The sequence below is a fragment of the Musa acuminata genome, chromosome BXJ1-3 (genome assembly GCF_036884655.1).
Source record: "Musa acuminata AAA Group cultivar baxijiao chromosome BXJ1-3, Cavendish_Baxijiao_AAA, whole genome shotgun sequence".
Taxonomy (NCBI): domain Eukaryota; kingdom Viridiplantae; phylum Streptophyta; class Magnoliopsida; order Zingiberales; family Musaceae; genus Musa; species Musa acuminata.
The window spans coordinates 7,187,802-7,204,693 of NC_088329.1; the positions used below are offsets into that span (position 1 = coordinate 7,187,802).

Genomic DNA, 16,892 nt, shown 5'->3' on the forward strand with positions numbered 1-16,892 from the left:
CTGTAGCAAGTCCATTTCCAACGAGCACCCAAGGGAGGAAGACCAACTCATCATCTGCCTGATTTGTTGTACTAATGACGAGACCACAGATATTTCTGCATGAAAAGAAAGGGAGGAAGATGCACCCAAGGCTGTAGTCAACGTGGCTTCATGGGATCCAAGGGTTTACAGGCCATTAATAAATGCGGGAGATGGCCGAGTGGCTTGCACTCACCTGTCGATGAAGAGCTTTATGATAGGCTGTCATCATATGTGAAGCTTTCTCCCAACCGCCTTGTGACTTATTAATGCTTTGCAGGCAGAAGCGCTTGCCGGCCTCGGTGTGGTCATCCATGTCCATCCCTGTCACCCGTCCGCTGCCACAGGCTCTGTCAAATGGAAGATCCAAATGGCAACTTTTTTCCTTGGATTATTTTACTGCTGCCAACTTTTGAGGCCTCGGAGCCAATTCTGGCCATGCAACTCAGCTGGTTGGTGCCTCTGGAGGCCTGCAGATTCCTCATGTTTGGACTGGTGTTTCAATTCAGTGAAAGATATATTTTTCTTCCGTCTAAATGCTGTCTACATCCACATTGGACTGCAACTGAAAAGAAATGAAGCCACAGTTTCTGCAAAACTTTGTGTTTCAGGAACTTGATACCATTCACATCTCTCAGGCCTTTCTTTCTCATGTCTACATTTGCATGCATAGCTTTTCTCTCAAGTCTCCATAGGTGTCCAGCTCAGGTGGCTAAACCATCACATAACCATGCACCTGTCATGCCTGGATTTGTATCTCGATTTAGTGGAAAAGAAATAATTTCTACTTCACCTTTTAGCATTTCGTCTTCTGAGAAATGAAGCTTCAGTTTCTGAAAATTCACTTGTGTTTCAGGTGTTTGATGATATGATTGCAATGCAAACCCACATGTGGCTGGTGGTCGACGCAGTCGATGCGATGAGCATAGGCTTCGTCATCTGTTTCCATCACCAAGCTGTTGATGCCCTCGAAAGGAAGTAGTTGTGAGCATGTGAACAACCAGAGAAGCTCTTGGATCATTCGAGTCAATCACGCCAACACTTAATGATGAACTCTGCAACAGGGAACCGTCACATCACTGCCTCTCCATATTTACTGCACTTGTTTGCAAGCATCTGTGACATGTGGATGCTGAAGGATTCATCATCTCAACCTCTGTTCAAAGAAAGAGAACCTCAAAAAGATTGAAACTGAGCTTTGAAAGGAAGAAATGAGTGACATTGGATGTGAAAAGTGAACATTGACCACGTATCAGAAACTTGTCAGGTCAACCCACCGAGTCCGCAGACATGTCCACTGTGCTCAGAAGAACCTACCACATGATACCCAGCGCATCAGATCTTGGTGCGTATCAGAACGTGATCTTAAACAGTAGTTTCGGATGGGTTGTCTTGTTTGTCTATTGAAGAGAGAGAGAGAGAGAGACAGAGAGATTGTTGAGAACGTGAATCCCTTGGAGCTCTGCAAGTGTTGCAGAACAGATTGTGTACTCGATCATTGAGAACATTCAACTGAGATGCATATTTCTCGGATGCTGTTCCATCATTCAACTCTTGTTCTTTTTGTTGAGAAGAAATCTGTGGCTGTTCTCGATGACATCTCTACGAACATATATGTACGTATAAATACTTTGGCAATGGTAATGTGTATCATACATGCATTACTCATCTAACATTGTAGACTGCAGCCATACTCCCACATGATACCTTAGTGATGATTCCTCAAAATCTTCATGGAAAACAATGGACAGGACAATTTTTGGAAAGGGAATCAGGATAATGACCAAACAAGCTCTGAAACCCATCCCTACCATCAACCCCACCGGCACAGTGAAAACTGCAGGCTCCCTTATCAGAACGCAACTGTTAAGCCCCCCCATCTCTGCATCAAATGGAGAGAGAGAGAGAGAGAGAGAGAGAGAGAGAGAGAGAGGTTACATTGTTTTATCTCTTGACTTGGACTCATCCAAACCTACAGCTACCCCAATTCCTTTGCAGATCTGTTGGAGTGAGTACCTGATGACTGTTCTTTGTCTTTGGTTGCTTGGATCTTGTGAAGAAGGATGATGGCATCGAAGCTGTGTCTGAGAACGGGCACTGTGTTACACATGGGCCTGCAATTGGAAGCCCAAGACAAGATCAATGGGAGACCTTGGCGGCCCGGATGCGCATCTTAAAGGTGTGCGATCAAGTGTCTGCACAGATTTTAAAGTGATAACATATGAATGTTATTTTTGTTAGTTCTAACAATAATTGATGACTATAATAATATTAGAATTTTTTAAATACATAATTATTAAATTACCTAAAATGTTTTTCTGTAATCATAGAGTTTTCAACCCACTGTATTTTTTTTCTCTATTTTTGCCACATTAGGCTTTCTTTCTTTTTTTTTTGTTACTATTTTCATCACTAAATTCGATTTTAGTATTTATTAGGTCTACCATATCATGAAAAAATAATCAATCTTAAAAGGAATCTGTGGGTTATATGCATAAGTCATCACTGAAAAAAGAAGTCAACGATGTGTAATCTCATTTCCAGTGATGATGTCATGGAAATGTGGGTTGTATCCATTAATTTCATGTTGGTTTTGTTATCTAAACAGTGTGGGTTGTATCCATTAATTTCACTTTGCCTGTGCTAATCTTGCTAGTTATTCTACAATAACAATGAAAAAGTTTGAGGCTTGAATGTACCATCATTGTTACATTATCTGCATGTATTCTTTCTTTACTTCTAAACATCATGTAGTTAGCTCACTTACAGGACTGTATATTCTACAACTTTGGACATTTTTACTTGGAGAATAGTAGATTGGAAACATGAGGAACAATAAGTGTATCTATCTCATTGTACTCCTTACATCATAGCTTGTGACTGTTTTGAGGATCACTTGTTCTCTTGTGCTTCTTTAATCACACTCATTTTTGGGATACAATTCTTTTTTACATTGAATTTTGGATCAAAGTGTTACTGATGTCATAGGCCCTTTGTAGATAATTCTTTAAGCCTCCAATGTCATTAATTCTGCCTTCAGATTTACCACATATTTGAGACATGTTCTCCTTCTACTTGTTGGAGTTTGTATTCTCCCATTCTTCATGCAGTCAGATACCTGCAAAAATTCATAATCATTGGGTGGGAAATTTTCTTGCTACCTGAAAAGGGAAAATACTTTATTTGCCTTTCTTCTTGTCATATTATGGTTGATTTCTTGTCATATCTAGAAATTGATCTTACTGGATTGTGTTTTTTCACCCTGATCTCCACTCCCAAACTTAAAAAAGTTGGAAATTTTCTATTGATCTTTTGAAATATTCTTGTGGTTGGTCATAATGCCACAAAAGTGGAACTTTATTCTTTATGCCTTTGGCAAATGTGCAGGATATCTGTGACTTTTGTTGATAAGGATGGTGAGGAAAAGGTTATCAAGGTTCTTGTTGGAATGTCAATGCTCATGAGAATGACATTGACATTCTAAGACAATAGTATTGCATGTGCAGAATATGTATCCATACATGTGTTCCTGTTTTGTGGTGACAATTATCTCTATTATTATTATTATTATTATTATGTGGCACAGGTCTCTATGATGACATTACAATCATCTACTAGACCTTTTGCCACTTTTCATAGCATGTATCAGATGAATACATTATAATGACAATTAACTTTGTTGCTGATGGATATGTACCAAACATTAGAGTTTTACTACTCTTGCTGCTTCTTGGCAACAATCCTAATTCCCTTTCCTGCACAGAATCTTTCTTCCTTTCTACTAATAAAAATTGACTTTTCAGTGCCTAATTGCTCATTTCTAACATAGCAAGGCATTCTTTCTTCATGACAGTGGAGGTGCCTCTATTTAGTTCTCATTTTATGCCTTTTTGTATGGCCATGATCCAATTTTTTTTATCTGAGAAACAAAAAAGAGGATTCTTTTTCCCCTAGTGAAATTTGGCTCGATGAACTTTTCTTTCGCCTTGTACGCCGAAGTGCATTGATGTGGTGTGCTTTTGTAGGCTTCTGAGCAATCAGCAGCTTATGAGGATGTGATTTGTGTCAATAGCCTGACAAATATGGTATCAGATGGGGTGTGGTGATTCATGTGATTGAGCGTGGCGTGTGATTAGTATCACTTCCGTCGTATGCTTCTCCAACACAACAATGGGTTTGATTCCACCGGGGCATGCACTTCTGTCATGATGATAGAATGGCAAGCGCAGCTGTGAAGAGGTGTTATGCAGAGTTGTGAGGAGTCTCCTGTACTTATCACTCCTGCAACAGATGAAGGGGGGCGGTTGATGAGCTCCACTGCTGAGGATAATGGAGGCTTCACCTCACCTCTTTGCAGCAGTGTCTGATGGGTAAGACTTCTGGAGCAATTAGGCTCACAATATATGCTTGATTGACATGAGAGTCATCGTGCCAATGCACAAAATCTGGTCATTAATCTCGTCAGTATCGCAGGGCACTGCATGTGGCTTCTGTACCTCAACATGACACACTGCGCCAGGCACTGGTTGGTGTGGGCTGCACATGAAACACATACACAAGTGAGTAATTAGCACTTATTGCTTGCTTCTTAGCTGTGTCTGATTCAGCTGCTCTTGGTTGGATGCTCTTTATCCAACATTGTGTATCATTCTTCGGCAGCATATGTACTAGTTCTTGTGATGTTCGTACTTTCTCTCATTTCTTTTTACCAACATCTTTAGACCAGTTTGAGATGACTGTCATATGAGACTTCAGGATCTCTTGGTCCCAAAGTTGCTGCATCAATGCCTGGTAATTGCTCCACCACGGATCAAGCCGAGGTTTATCTTGTTTGTCATGATCTTGAAAGCCAAGGTCACCAAATTGCATGTTGAATACATTCTAATGAACATCCTGCTCCTTCCTGACTCATTTTACCTCTGAACTCTGATAAATCTATTATTTTTTTCTTCCTTTTTCTCTGTTTTTGTCTGATATTGTGTCTGGTCCTTGATGATCATGTGGTACCAATGGCCCCCTTGAGATGCTCCCACCTCTTTTTATTAATCGAGTTACCAATAAGCAAAGGACATAGACAATGAGCATCAAGTAATTCCTGGAACACAATAAAGATGTTCACTGCTCTTAGTTCTTAGAGGTCTTTTGCTGAGTGCAACCAATGTGTTTTGACTTGCTTTATGGAGTTCTATGTAGGATATTTCTGCCATGCACTCTGGTTATGTGAAACAAAAACAGCAGTAAACATCAGCTACTACCTTCTTGGAATCTCCTTTCACTCTCTTCACTCTTAGCATATCGGAGAGACAATGAGAATGGTGATCTTCCGAATTATTATTATAGCTTGAACAATCAAAATCATACTTGTCAGTAGCTAAGTCAAAATTTTATTTACAGCACTTTTTAATTTCAGTGATCGCTTGCATTTAGAACCTGACATACTACAGATTCGATGATCATTTTGTGATCCTAAAGGACAAACGTATGGAGAATAAATTGTTGTTCACATCTCGGATCCCAGAGATTTTGTAGTGTAACCCTATACTTCCACAGCACTGGGAAGTTCATGTGCCTCACTTGTAACACCACACACAGATCACCAAACACAATCTGATTCTCCAGACATAACTATGTTTCTTTGAATTTGTTTAGACGAGTTCACATGTCTACGGACAGTCAATTAGGGTAGAAATTATCTAGAAAAATCTGAATTATTCAGATGTGTGTTGCCTAATCAGCAGCATCAGTATAAAATGCCTTCAGTGGGCACTTGTTTACTAAGAAATTGATCAACTCTGAGCTTGGATCATAGAAGATTGTGCTTTATTATAAACCAGTTACCTAATTATATTCTCCACATCAAAAAGTTCATATCTGGTACAAATTGTCCCCAGCTTTTAGCTTGCAAGTGGATCCTCATCAGTAGCCTGTTCCACTGTTTGGTGATGCAGGTTCCCTAAAAGGGTGAATTATTTTTGTGATGATGCCAGGACTCACCCTCTATCATCCATTTCATCATAATTAAAACTTGTAATCTGTTCTCATAGAGTATGGTCTAAATGTACACTACTAAGCTGCTTATGATATAGTTTGTAAGCTGCCATCATCACACAACAAGGTTAGATGGGGATATCTACAATCATGTCAATGTTATGTTAAAGGTGAGGCAGGACAAGAATGGGATCCATAGACTTCGCCATCTTTTTCCTTCCTTCCCATGAACAATTATTTTCCGAAAGAGACAGACCGAGTTGGGTGGCCTATCACTATTTGAGTGGGTTGATTAATCAATTAGAGCCCAAATAATTACTTGCTGCACACGCCATTAGTTGCTTTTTCTCAAGTGGATTTTGATGGGAACTTATGAACCTTCAACTATTAGCAAGCATTGAGAAACAAAAACTTAGATTTAGTAGACGGATGAACACAAAAAACACCAATTTTGATTAGTTGAATTCGACAAAATCATGCCTTGTGGGGTTGGTGACATGATTCAATTATTAGCCACCAAAAGTTGTTGATCAATGTGAAATTTAGATGCGACTTTGATGACACATTTGACATCACCAACCAAACAAAAGACGAGCCTTTTTTTACTTGCCCAAATCTTTAATGTTTCGAAGCACAGCATTTATTACTCCGAATTCCATTTCTACCCTCAGATTAAGGGGAGCTTCATTGCGGCAGTAGAGGGCAAAAATGTAACTTCATTTGTAGATAATTTTATACATTTTAAGAATTTCTTTCTTAATTCCCGTTTTACCCCCCCTACGGCCTCCGGCGCAAACGCCTCCCGGCCGTCGCCGTCAACCCGCCGTCGCGTCCGTCCCACAGCTTGACCACGCTGCCGTCGAGCGCCGTCATGTCCTGGTACCGGTACCACCCCAAGTCCCCCCTCCTTTGGACGACCGCCCACTCCAAGCCGCAGACACCGCCGCTCCAAGGCGCCGTCACTCGTCGATCGACGTCGCTGACGCTGTCAACGTCCTCCTCCTCTCCCTCCCCCAAGCCGTCGCCACGGGCGCAGTCCTCGTACAGACTGTCGGTCGAGGCGGCGTAGTACGCCATGAACCGAGACTTCGGGGTGCTGGCCTCCTCCACGTGACAGCTCGCCCTCCACGCAGCGGCAGCGGCCTCTTTCCCCACCGGCGTTAGCGACTCGGGCGGGCAGACGGGCAGGCTGGGCACGGGAGGGGGAGGAGGAGAGGTGGGGGTCGGGGGGTCGGGTTTGGAGCCGACAACCCTGATGCCCCAGAGGCCGAGGGCGGCGGCGGCGGCGGCGGCGGCGAGGAGGACCAGGCAGGCCCAGTCCGATCTGGCTGCTGCCGCGGCCGCGGGGAGGGAGTAGAGGCGGAAGGCGATGGCGTCGAGTGGCACCTCGAGCAGGTCCATCACGGAAAGAAGAGGAAGCGTCGCAGTTGGTGAGTGAGCGACGGTGGTGGGTTAGGAAAAGGAGTGTGGAAATATATACATATATAAAGGGCAGTGGAGATGAATTCTGGGCCGTAGGATGGGAGAGGGATCGGGGTGGAAGATGCCGGGCGAATCGAATCGAGAGCGGGAGATGCCGCGGTAGATACTCTCACTACGGTTTCATCGTGTACACGTGGACGGCTTCTATCGTCCGATGTCACGTTCGACTCCGATCGCTGTCTGGTGACCAAATCTATTCTCCTGGTTCGGATCCGGAGCCCGCGGCACGCACACACACCACGGTCTCTAGGTACACGTGGACGGTGATGATCGTTTGAGACACGGTTATCCTACGGTACACGTGGACGCATGCGGTCGTCACTGGCCATGGTTTCTCCGTTGCAGGTGTTCGACCCGAAGTGCGATTATATTGAGTTCCTACTCAATCAATGAGCCCTAATTTTGAAGCCTCCGTTTTGATCGGACCTTCCAATCTCACACTTTCTTTCTTCGCCCTGTCCTCTCCGTCTCTTTCTTCTCTGCCTCTTGATTCCTCCGCCTGCACAACACCCGACGTAGATCGATAGAGAGAGCTACAAATAGAAAGGGAGAGGACGAAATGGGAGAGGAGGTCAAGAACTACGACGCGCTTACCGGAATGAAAGACGAGAGAGCAGCCGAGAAGAAGGCAGAGGGGGCGGCGCCGTCGATCCCTTCCTCCTCCATGGCGATCGACATCTCCCTCCCTCTCGACCAGATGAAGCCCCGCATCGTGTCAGCTCTCCTCCCATCTTCTTGATTTTTTACGTTTTCTTTGAATTTTACCCCCCTTGCTGGCGTTTTAGAGAATTTGCTTTGTTCATGCTTGCTATTTCTCGTGTGTGGCTTTGGGCATTGGTGAATTCATGTGAGTGGCGTGGCTCCTTTGAGACTTAGGTAAACAGGGAAACGGCCCATCTGCTTGCAGAAGTATGACTGTGTACCCGAGACCGGCATTGGCAGGAGCCTGGTGCATTGGCCGTATGTTGGAAGTATTGAACGTTTCTGGCAGTTTGTTCGAGCTTCTGACCGGCTGAGCTTGGTCAGCTAGAGAGTTAGCTGCTTGCGGATGTCACCATGTTGCCATATGTCTAATTTCAATGTTGGAAATCACATAAATGAATTGATGGATCTGTATTGAAAAGATTTCCCTTTTTCTCTAGTTAAGGTTAATTTGGACAGACTGAAGCCCAACAATGTTGTTCGTAGTACATATTGTTGAATAAATAGAAAATTGTTGTGACACTAAAAATAGAAAGCGTGAAGCAGGAGAGTATGAGTCTTATTTAGGTACTGATCTAAAAACCCTAACGCAGTGATCTATTAGTGCAGAGGCGGAGAAAAAAGTCTGGAAGAACTATGTTACTGTGTTTCTGACTGACGGGGAAATGATCTGATGCTATATTACCTCAAAAAGATATTGAAGAGAAATATATACATAGACCATTATCTTAAGCCAAAAAGAAAAATTCTGCAGTTGAAACATGCTAATCTTGAACCTTCAGGTCTTTTTGTTATGAGCTCTGGGCCTTTATATCACTCCTTTAATGCTTCTTGTACGCCACTCTCCTCTTGACCTATATGCATTAGTCAAAGGATATGAAAATGTGGCTGTATGAAAAATAGCTGATATGACTGGCTTTGGTCTCCCAGTTGCTTCATTTGTCTAAGTTTTGTTTTGCTTTATGTGGTTTTTTTTTTAATCATATTCTGATATTATATCTCTCATTTTTCCTCATTGTCACGTATTTAGCTGGTTTTGCCTAAGTCGTACAGCACTCTTGCATGTCCATCTGCAAATGTTAGCCTCCCCGAAATCTCCTATGGTCCCTTAGGATCTACAAAAGACAAAACGAGTTAGAGAAAACGTTTCACTCGGGATCCACAAGCAATCATTTCAGCAAACACTTCATAGCCAATACAAATTACAAACATACTTCACAAGCTCTGAACGGTCGCACAACAAAGAGTCCAAAATGGTCCACTATAGACCGAAATCCCCATAAGTGCCCATATGACACAACCTTTGTTTACAAGCCTAAGATGACCACCAAAACCAAAGAAAATGGGGCTGCTAAGCCTACTATCAGCCCTTTACATGCTGTGCAAAGCATGAACAAAACCGAAAGACACAAACATACATAAGCATTACATCAAACACTTTGTTTATAGTTTTGTCCGTGACACCATGAAGAGAACTTTTTGTTTTAATTTAGAATCATTAGATTGCCAAATTTTCTTAAATAGTAATGTGAACTACTGATCTATTTTTTCTTATGGATATTGTTCTCCAATAACAAGAACTTAGTCTATTGATCATGAACATATTTTTCTTAAATATTTGTCCTATGTTTTTGTTATGTAAATATTTTGAGTGTTAGAATTATTTCCATAGAGAATTGCTTGATTTACAGAAAAAGAACCTGTGCAACTTTTTGGTAATACTTATGTTTCTGATTCCAAATATTTACTTCTGAACAATTTCAAAATTTTGCTAATTATGTGACTTCCTTTTATTATGATGTACCATGACAGCACCTTCCTTCACATTTGGCTGAAATTTTTCAAAGGATATGCTGACATTCTTATTTCGTTATGTTTTTATTTCTTAGAGATCTATGCAAGGATTTGTTTAAGAGGTGGTCATCTCTTGATGAATCTTGTTTCTCAATTGAGACAGTTTCCGGTGGTATCACAAATCTTTGTAAGTTTTGGTTAAACTTTATACCTTTTTTGTTATCTTCTCATTTTTCCCAATTGTTTGTTGCATTTGTTGGGTTGCAGTCAGTTGATAGTGAACTAGTGTTGAACAGACTGTTGCATTCAACCTTGTGTAAGCCTTGCATATGTCAACATAAAATTAGAACATTGAAAACCAATCTTTCTATGAGCTTTTTTTTTTCTTTACATTTGTCTGATATTCTCTGCGTACCTTATAAGATTTTATACATTAACAAAATTTCATCATTTAATGCCATAACACTTGCAATTCTTGCAGTGCTGAAGGTCTCTGTAAGAGACGACCGTGGAAACAGTGATTCTCTGACTGTTAGATTGTATGGCCCAAATACAGATTTGGTGATTGATCGCAAAAGAGAGTTGCAGGTTGTGTTCAAAAACTTGAGTCTAATAATATCAAGCAAGATAACATAACATAAACCTCTTGAAAGAGGTATAATATAGCAAGTAAACTAAGATTCATTTTATACTAAATTTAACATCTGTAGTCATGTGAATGTGATTCCTTTCTTGACGAAGTTAAATGTGTCAGTGATCAGACTTTTGTTCCAGATAATATACTTATGCCATCTTCTCTATTTTTATTATGTCATGTGCATGCATTATGGTTATGTATGGTTTACAAATTAACACCAATTTCACAGAACTGGTTCTGACCATTTGGTCGGACCATGTTAACTGTTGGTTGGTTTGGTCCATATAAGAAAATAAGCTCATTCAAAACAAAAAAAAAAAAACTGGTGCAAACTTTTTGAAACTTATGATTGAACTGGTGACCCATCAAACCAGGAACTGTTCTTTGTAGGACCAAAAATGGCACGAACTGAATGTTCTGTTGGTCATGAAATGATGCTTGTTGTCGAGACTAGTTGATCTCGTTTCATATATAAACCACAATTGCCATTCCTAGCACATTGCAGCACCTTGCCATCCTTTGATCTTCCTTCACCATGCTCTTGCATCTAATGCTCTTCTTTTCCTTCTCTCCATGTAGTGTTTCCTCTGCTTGTGATCTAATCCTGTGGCTGTTTCATTCCAAATATTTCGTTAATTAATATAGTATGAAACTTTTCATGGCCACTGATAATGCCTAGGTGATGAGAGGGAGGAAGGAAGCAATAGCTGTATCAAGGCTCCAAGTGGAGAAAAGAGAAATTTCAAAGTGGGAGAATATGGGATGTTCATGTTGCAGGAGTTGATGCTGGATATACAGCCCTCATTGGAGTCAGTGGAGACATAGAAAATGGTATAAGTTACAGTAGGTCTTTATATGCTGGAGGGACATCAGACTTGCATATTTGTGCTTGGCAGGATGCCTCAACTAATGAGGTTTTAGTTGAGTATGTCAATTACTGACGGAAAACTATTTCAAACCCCTACTTTGGCATGGAATTTGTGTTGCACTATTTCCACTAAGACCAACTTTTTCATATGTATGTATCTATCTATTTCTTTTTCCTCCCTTAGAGTCTTATTTCAAGAAGTCTTATCATGTTTTCTATGTATTTTGATTGTTTCCGTCAAACTTGGATTGAAACTTCATAATTTACTTCCTGTCCAATGTTTATTAAAATTATTGATCTTGCTGGAGCCACATTTTGATGTTTTCTTTCCTAAATCATTAGTCCACCATTGTTGAATTTATTTTGGCACTTGAACCTAGAACCTTCAATCTTAGGGGAATCGTTATTGCAATTCAGTGTTTATTTTCAATAAAATAGTGTGATATTGTTCTCTTGCTGAACCATATCCAGTGAGGGAACAATGATCACCTGTAAAATGAACTTTCAATGATACTTTTTTGATACAATCTGTTCCTACGTGTTATTATTTGCATTATAAACACCAAAGTCAAGAACTTTTCAAAGTTTTTCTAGCTTAAAAATATTTGCTATGCACCGTATTCCGATTGCATGTACTCACCTCTATCCACCATCATGTTTAGGCCCTACCACATCTATCGGCTGCAGGATTTGGTGCAAAGTTGCTAGGGATATTTGGGAATGGCATGGTTCAATCTTTCATTGATGCTCGTACACTTTCACCATCAGGTAAGCATATACTTTGTTCATTCTTCTAACAATAAAACCACAATAAGTAAGATGCTGATAGCTTCTTTGGTTAACATACTGTTTAACCACTACTTTCAAATAACAATGTTTCTTCTTGATCATGTTTGTGCAAGCTTTTGCTAGACTTACCCACTACCAAGCACTCGTGGTGTCTTTGTCAGATACTGACATTTGCTGGATGGTTCCTGACACTTGTGGGGGAGCTCAAGATGTATTATAAATCTACTTTTTGCCTTTTTTTAATGTATTTTATGTACATGTGCATGTCCATGATTCATGGCCTGCTAAAGTTGACCAAACAGAGTAATAACAGAAAAGCAATCGACGGGAGAAAGAGATTGTGAATACTAGAAGAACAAAGTAGATGTTAAATTTAGTCATGATACAACTAGGATGTAGGCTAAAAGTGATGGCAGTCTTGTTTAGCTTCTTTTGTATTCCTTAAGATTGAAAAGAATGAGTCTTATCTGTAAAGTTAGATACTTGCTGAGTTGTTCGTTTGTTTGCTATAGCATTATAACTTTTATTAGTTAGTTAACCCTGCTTATTGTTGCTCTCACAACCTGTCTTACATTTTCTGATATAAACCGTGGTAGTAATGATGTTAATGGTCTAGACATTTCCTTTCCTCCAGATACCCACCTTGCTTCATGCTTTGTCGTCTGCTCAAAGACTTGTATAATTGTGTCCTGAAAATGTCTTTTTTTTATTTCTTCTTTCGAATACTTCAAATTTCTGGCATCATGTTTTTGCTGACACAAACTTAGTTATTGGTTTTCAGATATGAGCGATCCTAAAATAGCTTTCAAGATAGCTAGGCAACTTCGTCAATTCCATAAAGTGGCAATACCAGGTTCTAAAGAACCACAACTGTGGAATGATATATTCAAGTTTCTCGACGAAGGTGGCAGATTTTGCTCTTGCTCTTTATATTGATCAATATTGAAAACTGTTCCTTGGGCACCACATTATTTTTGGCATTGTTATGCAAATTTTCTAGAATCATCATGTTGACTTCCTTCTGATCCTGAATAAGAACATTGCTTGCAGCTGCGGCATTAAAGATTGAAGATAGTGCAAAGCAAGCGACATATGAATCAATATCATTCCAAGAAATCCAGGCTGAAATTAATGAGCTGAAGGTACTCTGATTAGTTGGTTGCTTTTTATTTCAAGAAACTACACTTTTGAACAAACAGTCTGGTCAAAAAAGCTACAGCTTTTATGAGAAGTAAATTTATGATAGTTGCTCAAGTAACTGACTGCTTTACCAGCATTTTTTGGTTTCTAAGGATGTGAATCTTGTTATAATAATAAGAACTTTTTCACTTGAGATCTGCCAACAGGATCTGACTGATCTTCTTAATGCCCCTGTTGTCTTTGCCCACAATGATTTGCTTTCTGGGAATCTGATGCTAAATGACAAAGAAGGTGAATTTTATGGCATCCCACAACATGCCTTTGGTTTCTCTAGAATCTTGATACTAATTTACCTTTTTGGTGTCAAATGCCTCACAACTTTAGGGAGACTCTACTTCATTGATTTTGAGTATGGATCATACAGCTATAGAGGCTATGACATTGCAAACCACTTTAATGAATATGCAGGCTTTGACTGTGACTACAGCTTGTATGTTGCCATTCCCTAATTCTTCAATCGAATTCTCTGCTTAATATTGATATGAAATAATGTTGACTTTGCTGGTTATGTATTGTAACAGATATCCAGATAAAGATGCACAATATCATTTCTTCAGGAGTTATTTAGAATCTGATAAACCACATGAGGTATGTAAACTTGATGGTATAATTTTGCATTTATCAGCAGCATATTTGTGTTATCATTAAAATTCATGATTAAGTTTGTATGGTTAGTGGAGATATTATTTTAAGAAGGATAACATTTTCATGCTTCATTTTGCTAAAAACTATGAAATACATTGAACATGATCAGAAGCTTTGGCTTTGACTTGTCTCATCTCGTATAACATAATTTATATCTGTATGTTTATGTTCATATGACTTCATGCTGTATGCTAAATTCCCTTCACGTCTCCAAAGTGTAAAATGATGTTCTTGTAGGTTTTGTTGTCATTTTGCTTATTCATTTAATGAAATTTAAATCAAAATAATTTTTGATCAGTTGTATTGTTTTGCAATGGTCTTTGCTAGATTTTGCAAGACCTAGATTTAGGCAATGATTTAGATTGATAAAAAAGAAGGTTGTGGCCTTGATCAAATTTCTGTAGTTAAGATAAAATAAATTTATTCTGAGCTTGGAAGGTGATGGTGATTAGTAAAGATAAAATGAAAAAAGGTGAATAAAGTCATATGGAGCATGGAACAACTGAAAATTGAAGAACAACTTAAATATGAGTAGTGGTGTAAATGAGCAAACTTGAATGAATAGGCCCTTGTTTAAGTCCTACACAACCAAAGAAGGGAGTTGCTTTTGTTTGATTGAGTTGGACAAGAACTCATGCTTGGGTTGACTGAATCCAGGCAACTTTAAGTTGGTTTTATTTGAGCTTGGACAATGGGTTGGTCATGCAGTGGAGGTATCCACAGTGGAAGACAAGGGCCCAATGGCAGGCAAATTAGGTGGAGTTGGAGGTAGGGATAGCAGAGGAGGCAGTGCAGACATGGCCATTGAGGGAGTGTCTGCTCAGATGCAAGCTGTAAGGGTGGCATCAATGCCTCAAGAAATAGAATAGGAGATGTTGTGAGGTGGGAATATGAGTTAGGATTTCGAATCCTTTTTGTTACATAAGCTGTTAGACCAAGGTAACGTTGTGATAAATCAGATTAATTAATACACATTAAAAAACATATATCCCAGCTCTTATGGATCTCAGCCTGAGCGAAGTAGGTTAATTTGGGATCTTCTCATAAAGCTGTTGAACGATAAAAGGGGCTTTGTGCTCAGCTTAAATCGTTTACATAATACATACAAGTTGGGTTTGGACTAAAACCAAGGCCTAGTCTGAGCTGTTCACAAACAGTGAACCAACTTACACCCCTAATTATGAAATGGAAGAGGTGCTATGTCACAAGAAATCGAATGGTGATTGAACCAGCAAATGAGGTTCAAGGGTCAGCAGTTCAGCCGAGGTTGAAAATGATAGATACATAACTAGTACTATTATACAATCACGTATACACTGTTTTGATCACATAAAGATTGATAAAAATCAATTTAGAACTCAGCATACAAAAAAGAAATTCCCCGGATGAAATATGGTACTAACATGCATGTTCCATGTAAAAATAATTCATTCAAAGATTACTGTTTCTCTTCTCATAATTTTATCCTGCATTCCAAAGTCCACAGAGATAATTACTAGAGAACTAAGGATTTCACAATTGTTAGTGACTGTTTTTAAGGATTGAGAAAGAGAGTGATTCATTGTGCAGTGAAAATTTCTTCTCTAGTCATGTTCATGGACATAGGAGTGCATAAATCTGTGTCATCTTTTTTTCCCTTCTTTGCCTAAATATGGTGAAACTCCAACCGTCACGATACTCTGATGCTTACAGGTGTCCGACAAAGATCTCGAAGCCCTTTATGTTGAAACAAATACGTTCAGGCTAGCATCACATATTTACTGGGCTCTGTGGGCTCTTATACAGGTACAAATGTTTATATGCTAAACAAGGGTAACACTCAGGTTTTAAGGTTGACATCAACCATGGAGTTCTCTAACTTTCTTCTGAGATTTCTACAGGCAAAGGTATCACCGATCGACTTTGATTATCTCTCCTACTTCTTGCTTCGGTTCCACGAATACAAGAAACAAAAGGAAGGATGCTTCTCTCTGGCACAGAAATATCTTTCAAGATCCATCAGCTGCAGCAGCAGAAGAAACAGTTGCCCTCCATCAGAAGACTAGCATGATGAAAGCGGAGAGCATGCGGCCACCCTGCTTCCTTAGATATAGAACAATTCTTTCCCCCTTTGTTTCAGTAGTTAATTGAGTGTTGTGATTTCAGGGGGCATTTCACAGTCGCGGATTGCTTTCGATTCTTTTTTGCTTGTATCCAGAAGTAGAACATATTTTCTGGGAGTCGTGGCATGACAACAGTTGTTAATTGTAGTGAAGGTTGTGATGGCATTGCGTATATTTCAATAAATGAGCTCTTAAGAGAAAGTACAGACAGCAATGCAACAGGAATTATACTGACTATTATATAATGCGAGAACTCGCGGTACTTCAAAATGCAGTTGTTCTTTCTACCGTGGGAATTCTTAGTACACCGACAGATTCCCTCTAATCATGCTGCGCCACTGACCTTGGGTCGTTGGTTTGTTTTTAAACTTTAAATCATTTATGATTTCTTTTAAGAATCTAAATAAATTTAAGATAAATATATTTCTTAAGAGAGCATGTATAAATATAATAATAAAATTAATTACTTAATTGGTTTTTGATGATTTGTTACTATTTTTGACGAGTAGTAGGTCATTGCTTTCTTTCTTGATACACAATCTTGACTTATTTTTATTTTAAAATTTTATTATTTATCGTAATAATATATATGTTTTTTAAGTGATTTTATTACATCATTATTATTAATAGATTCTTCTAAGTAATGTTTTAGTTATTCATTTACGAT

At 39.4% G+C, this 16,892-nt stretch overlaps 2 protein-coding genes across 2 annotated transcripts; one reads left to right on the forward strand and one right to left on the reverse strand.

Moving 5' to 3' along the window:
- Window positions 1–6,783: 6,783 nt before the first annotated feature.
- Window positions 6,784–7,407, reverse strand: LOC135636060 (uncharacterized). Its single transcript, XM_065147603.1, has one exon. The coding sequence runs from the start codon at window positions 7,405–7,407 to the stop codon at window positions 6,784–6,786; it is 624 nt and encodes a 207-aa protein (XP_065003675.1).
- A 460-nt stretch (window positions 7,408–7,867) lies between these two features.
- Window positions 7,868–16,426, forward strand: LOC135582851 (probable ethanolamine kinase). Its single transcript, XM_065121987.1, has 11 exons — window positions 7,868–8,202; window positions 10,080–10,171; window positions 10,466–10,572; window positions 12,152–12,257; window positions 13,060–13,182; window positions 13,329–13,420; window positions 13,625–13,709; window positions 13,803–13,908; window positions 14,000–14,066; window positions 15,816–15,908; window positions 16,004–16,426. The coding sequence occupies exons 1-11, from the start codon at window positions 8,048–8,050 to the stop codon at window positions 16,166–16,168; spliced, it is 1,191 nt and encodes a 396-aa protein (XP_064978059.1). The 5' UTR covers window positions 7,868–8,047; the 3' UTR covers window positions 16,169–16,426.
- Window positions 16,427–16,892: the final 466 nt, after the last annotated feature.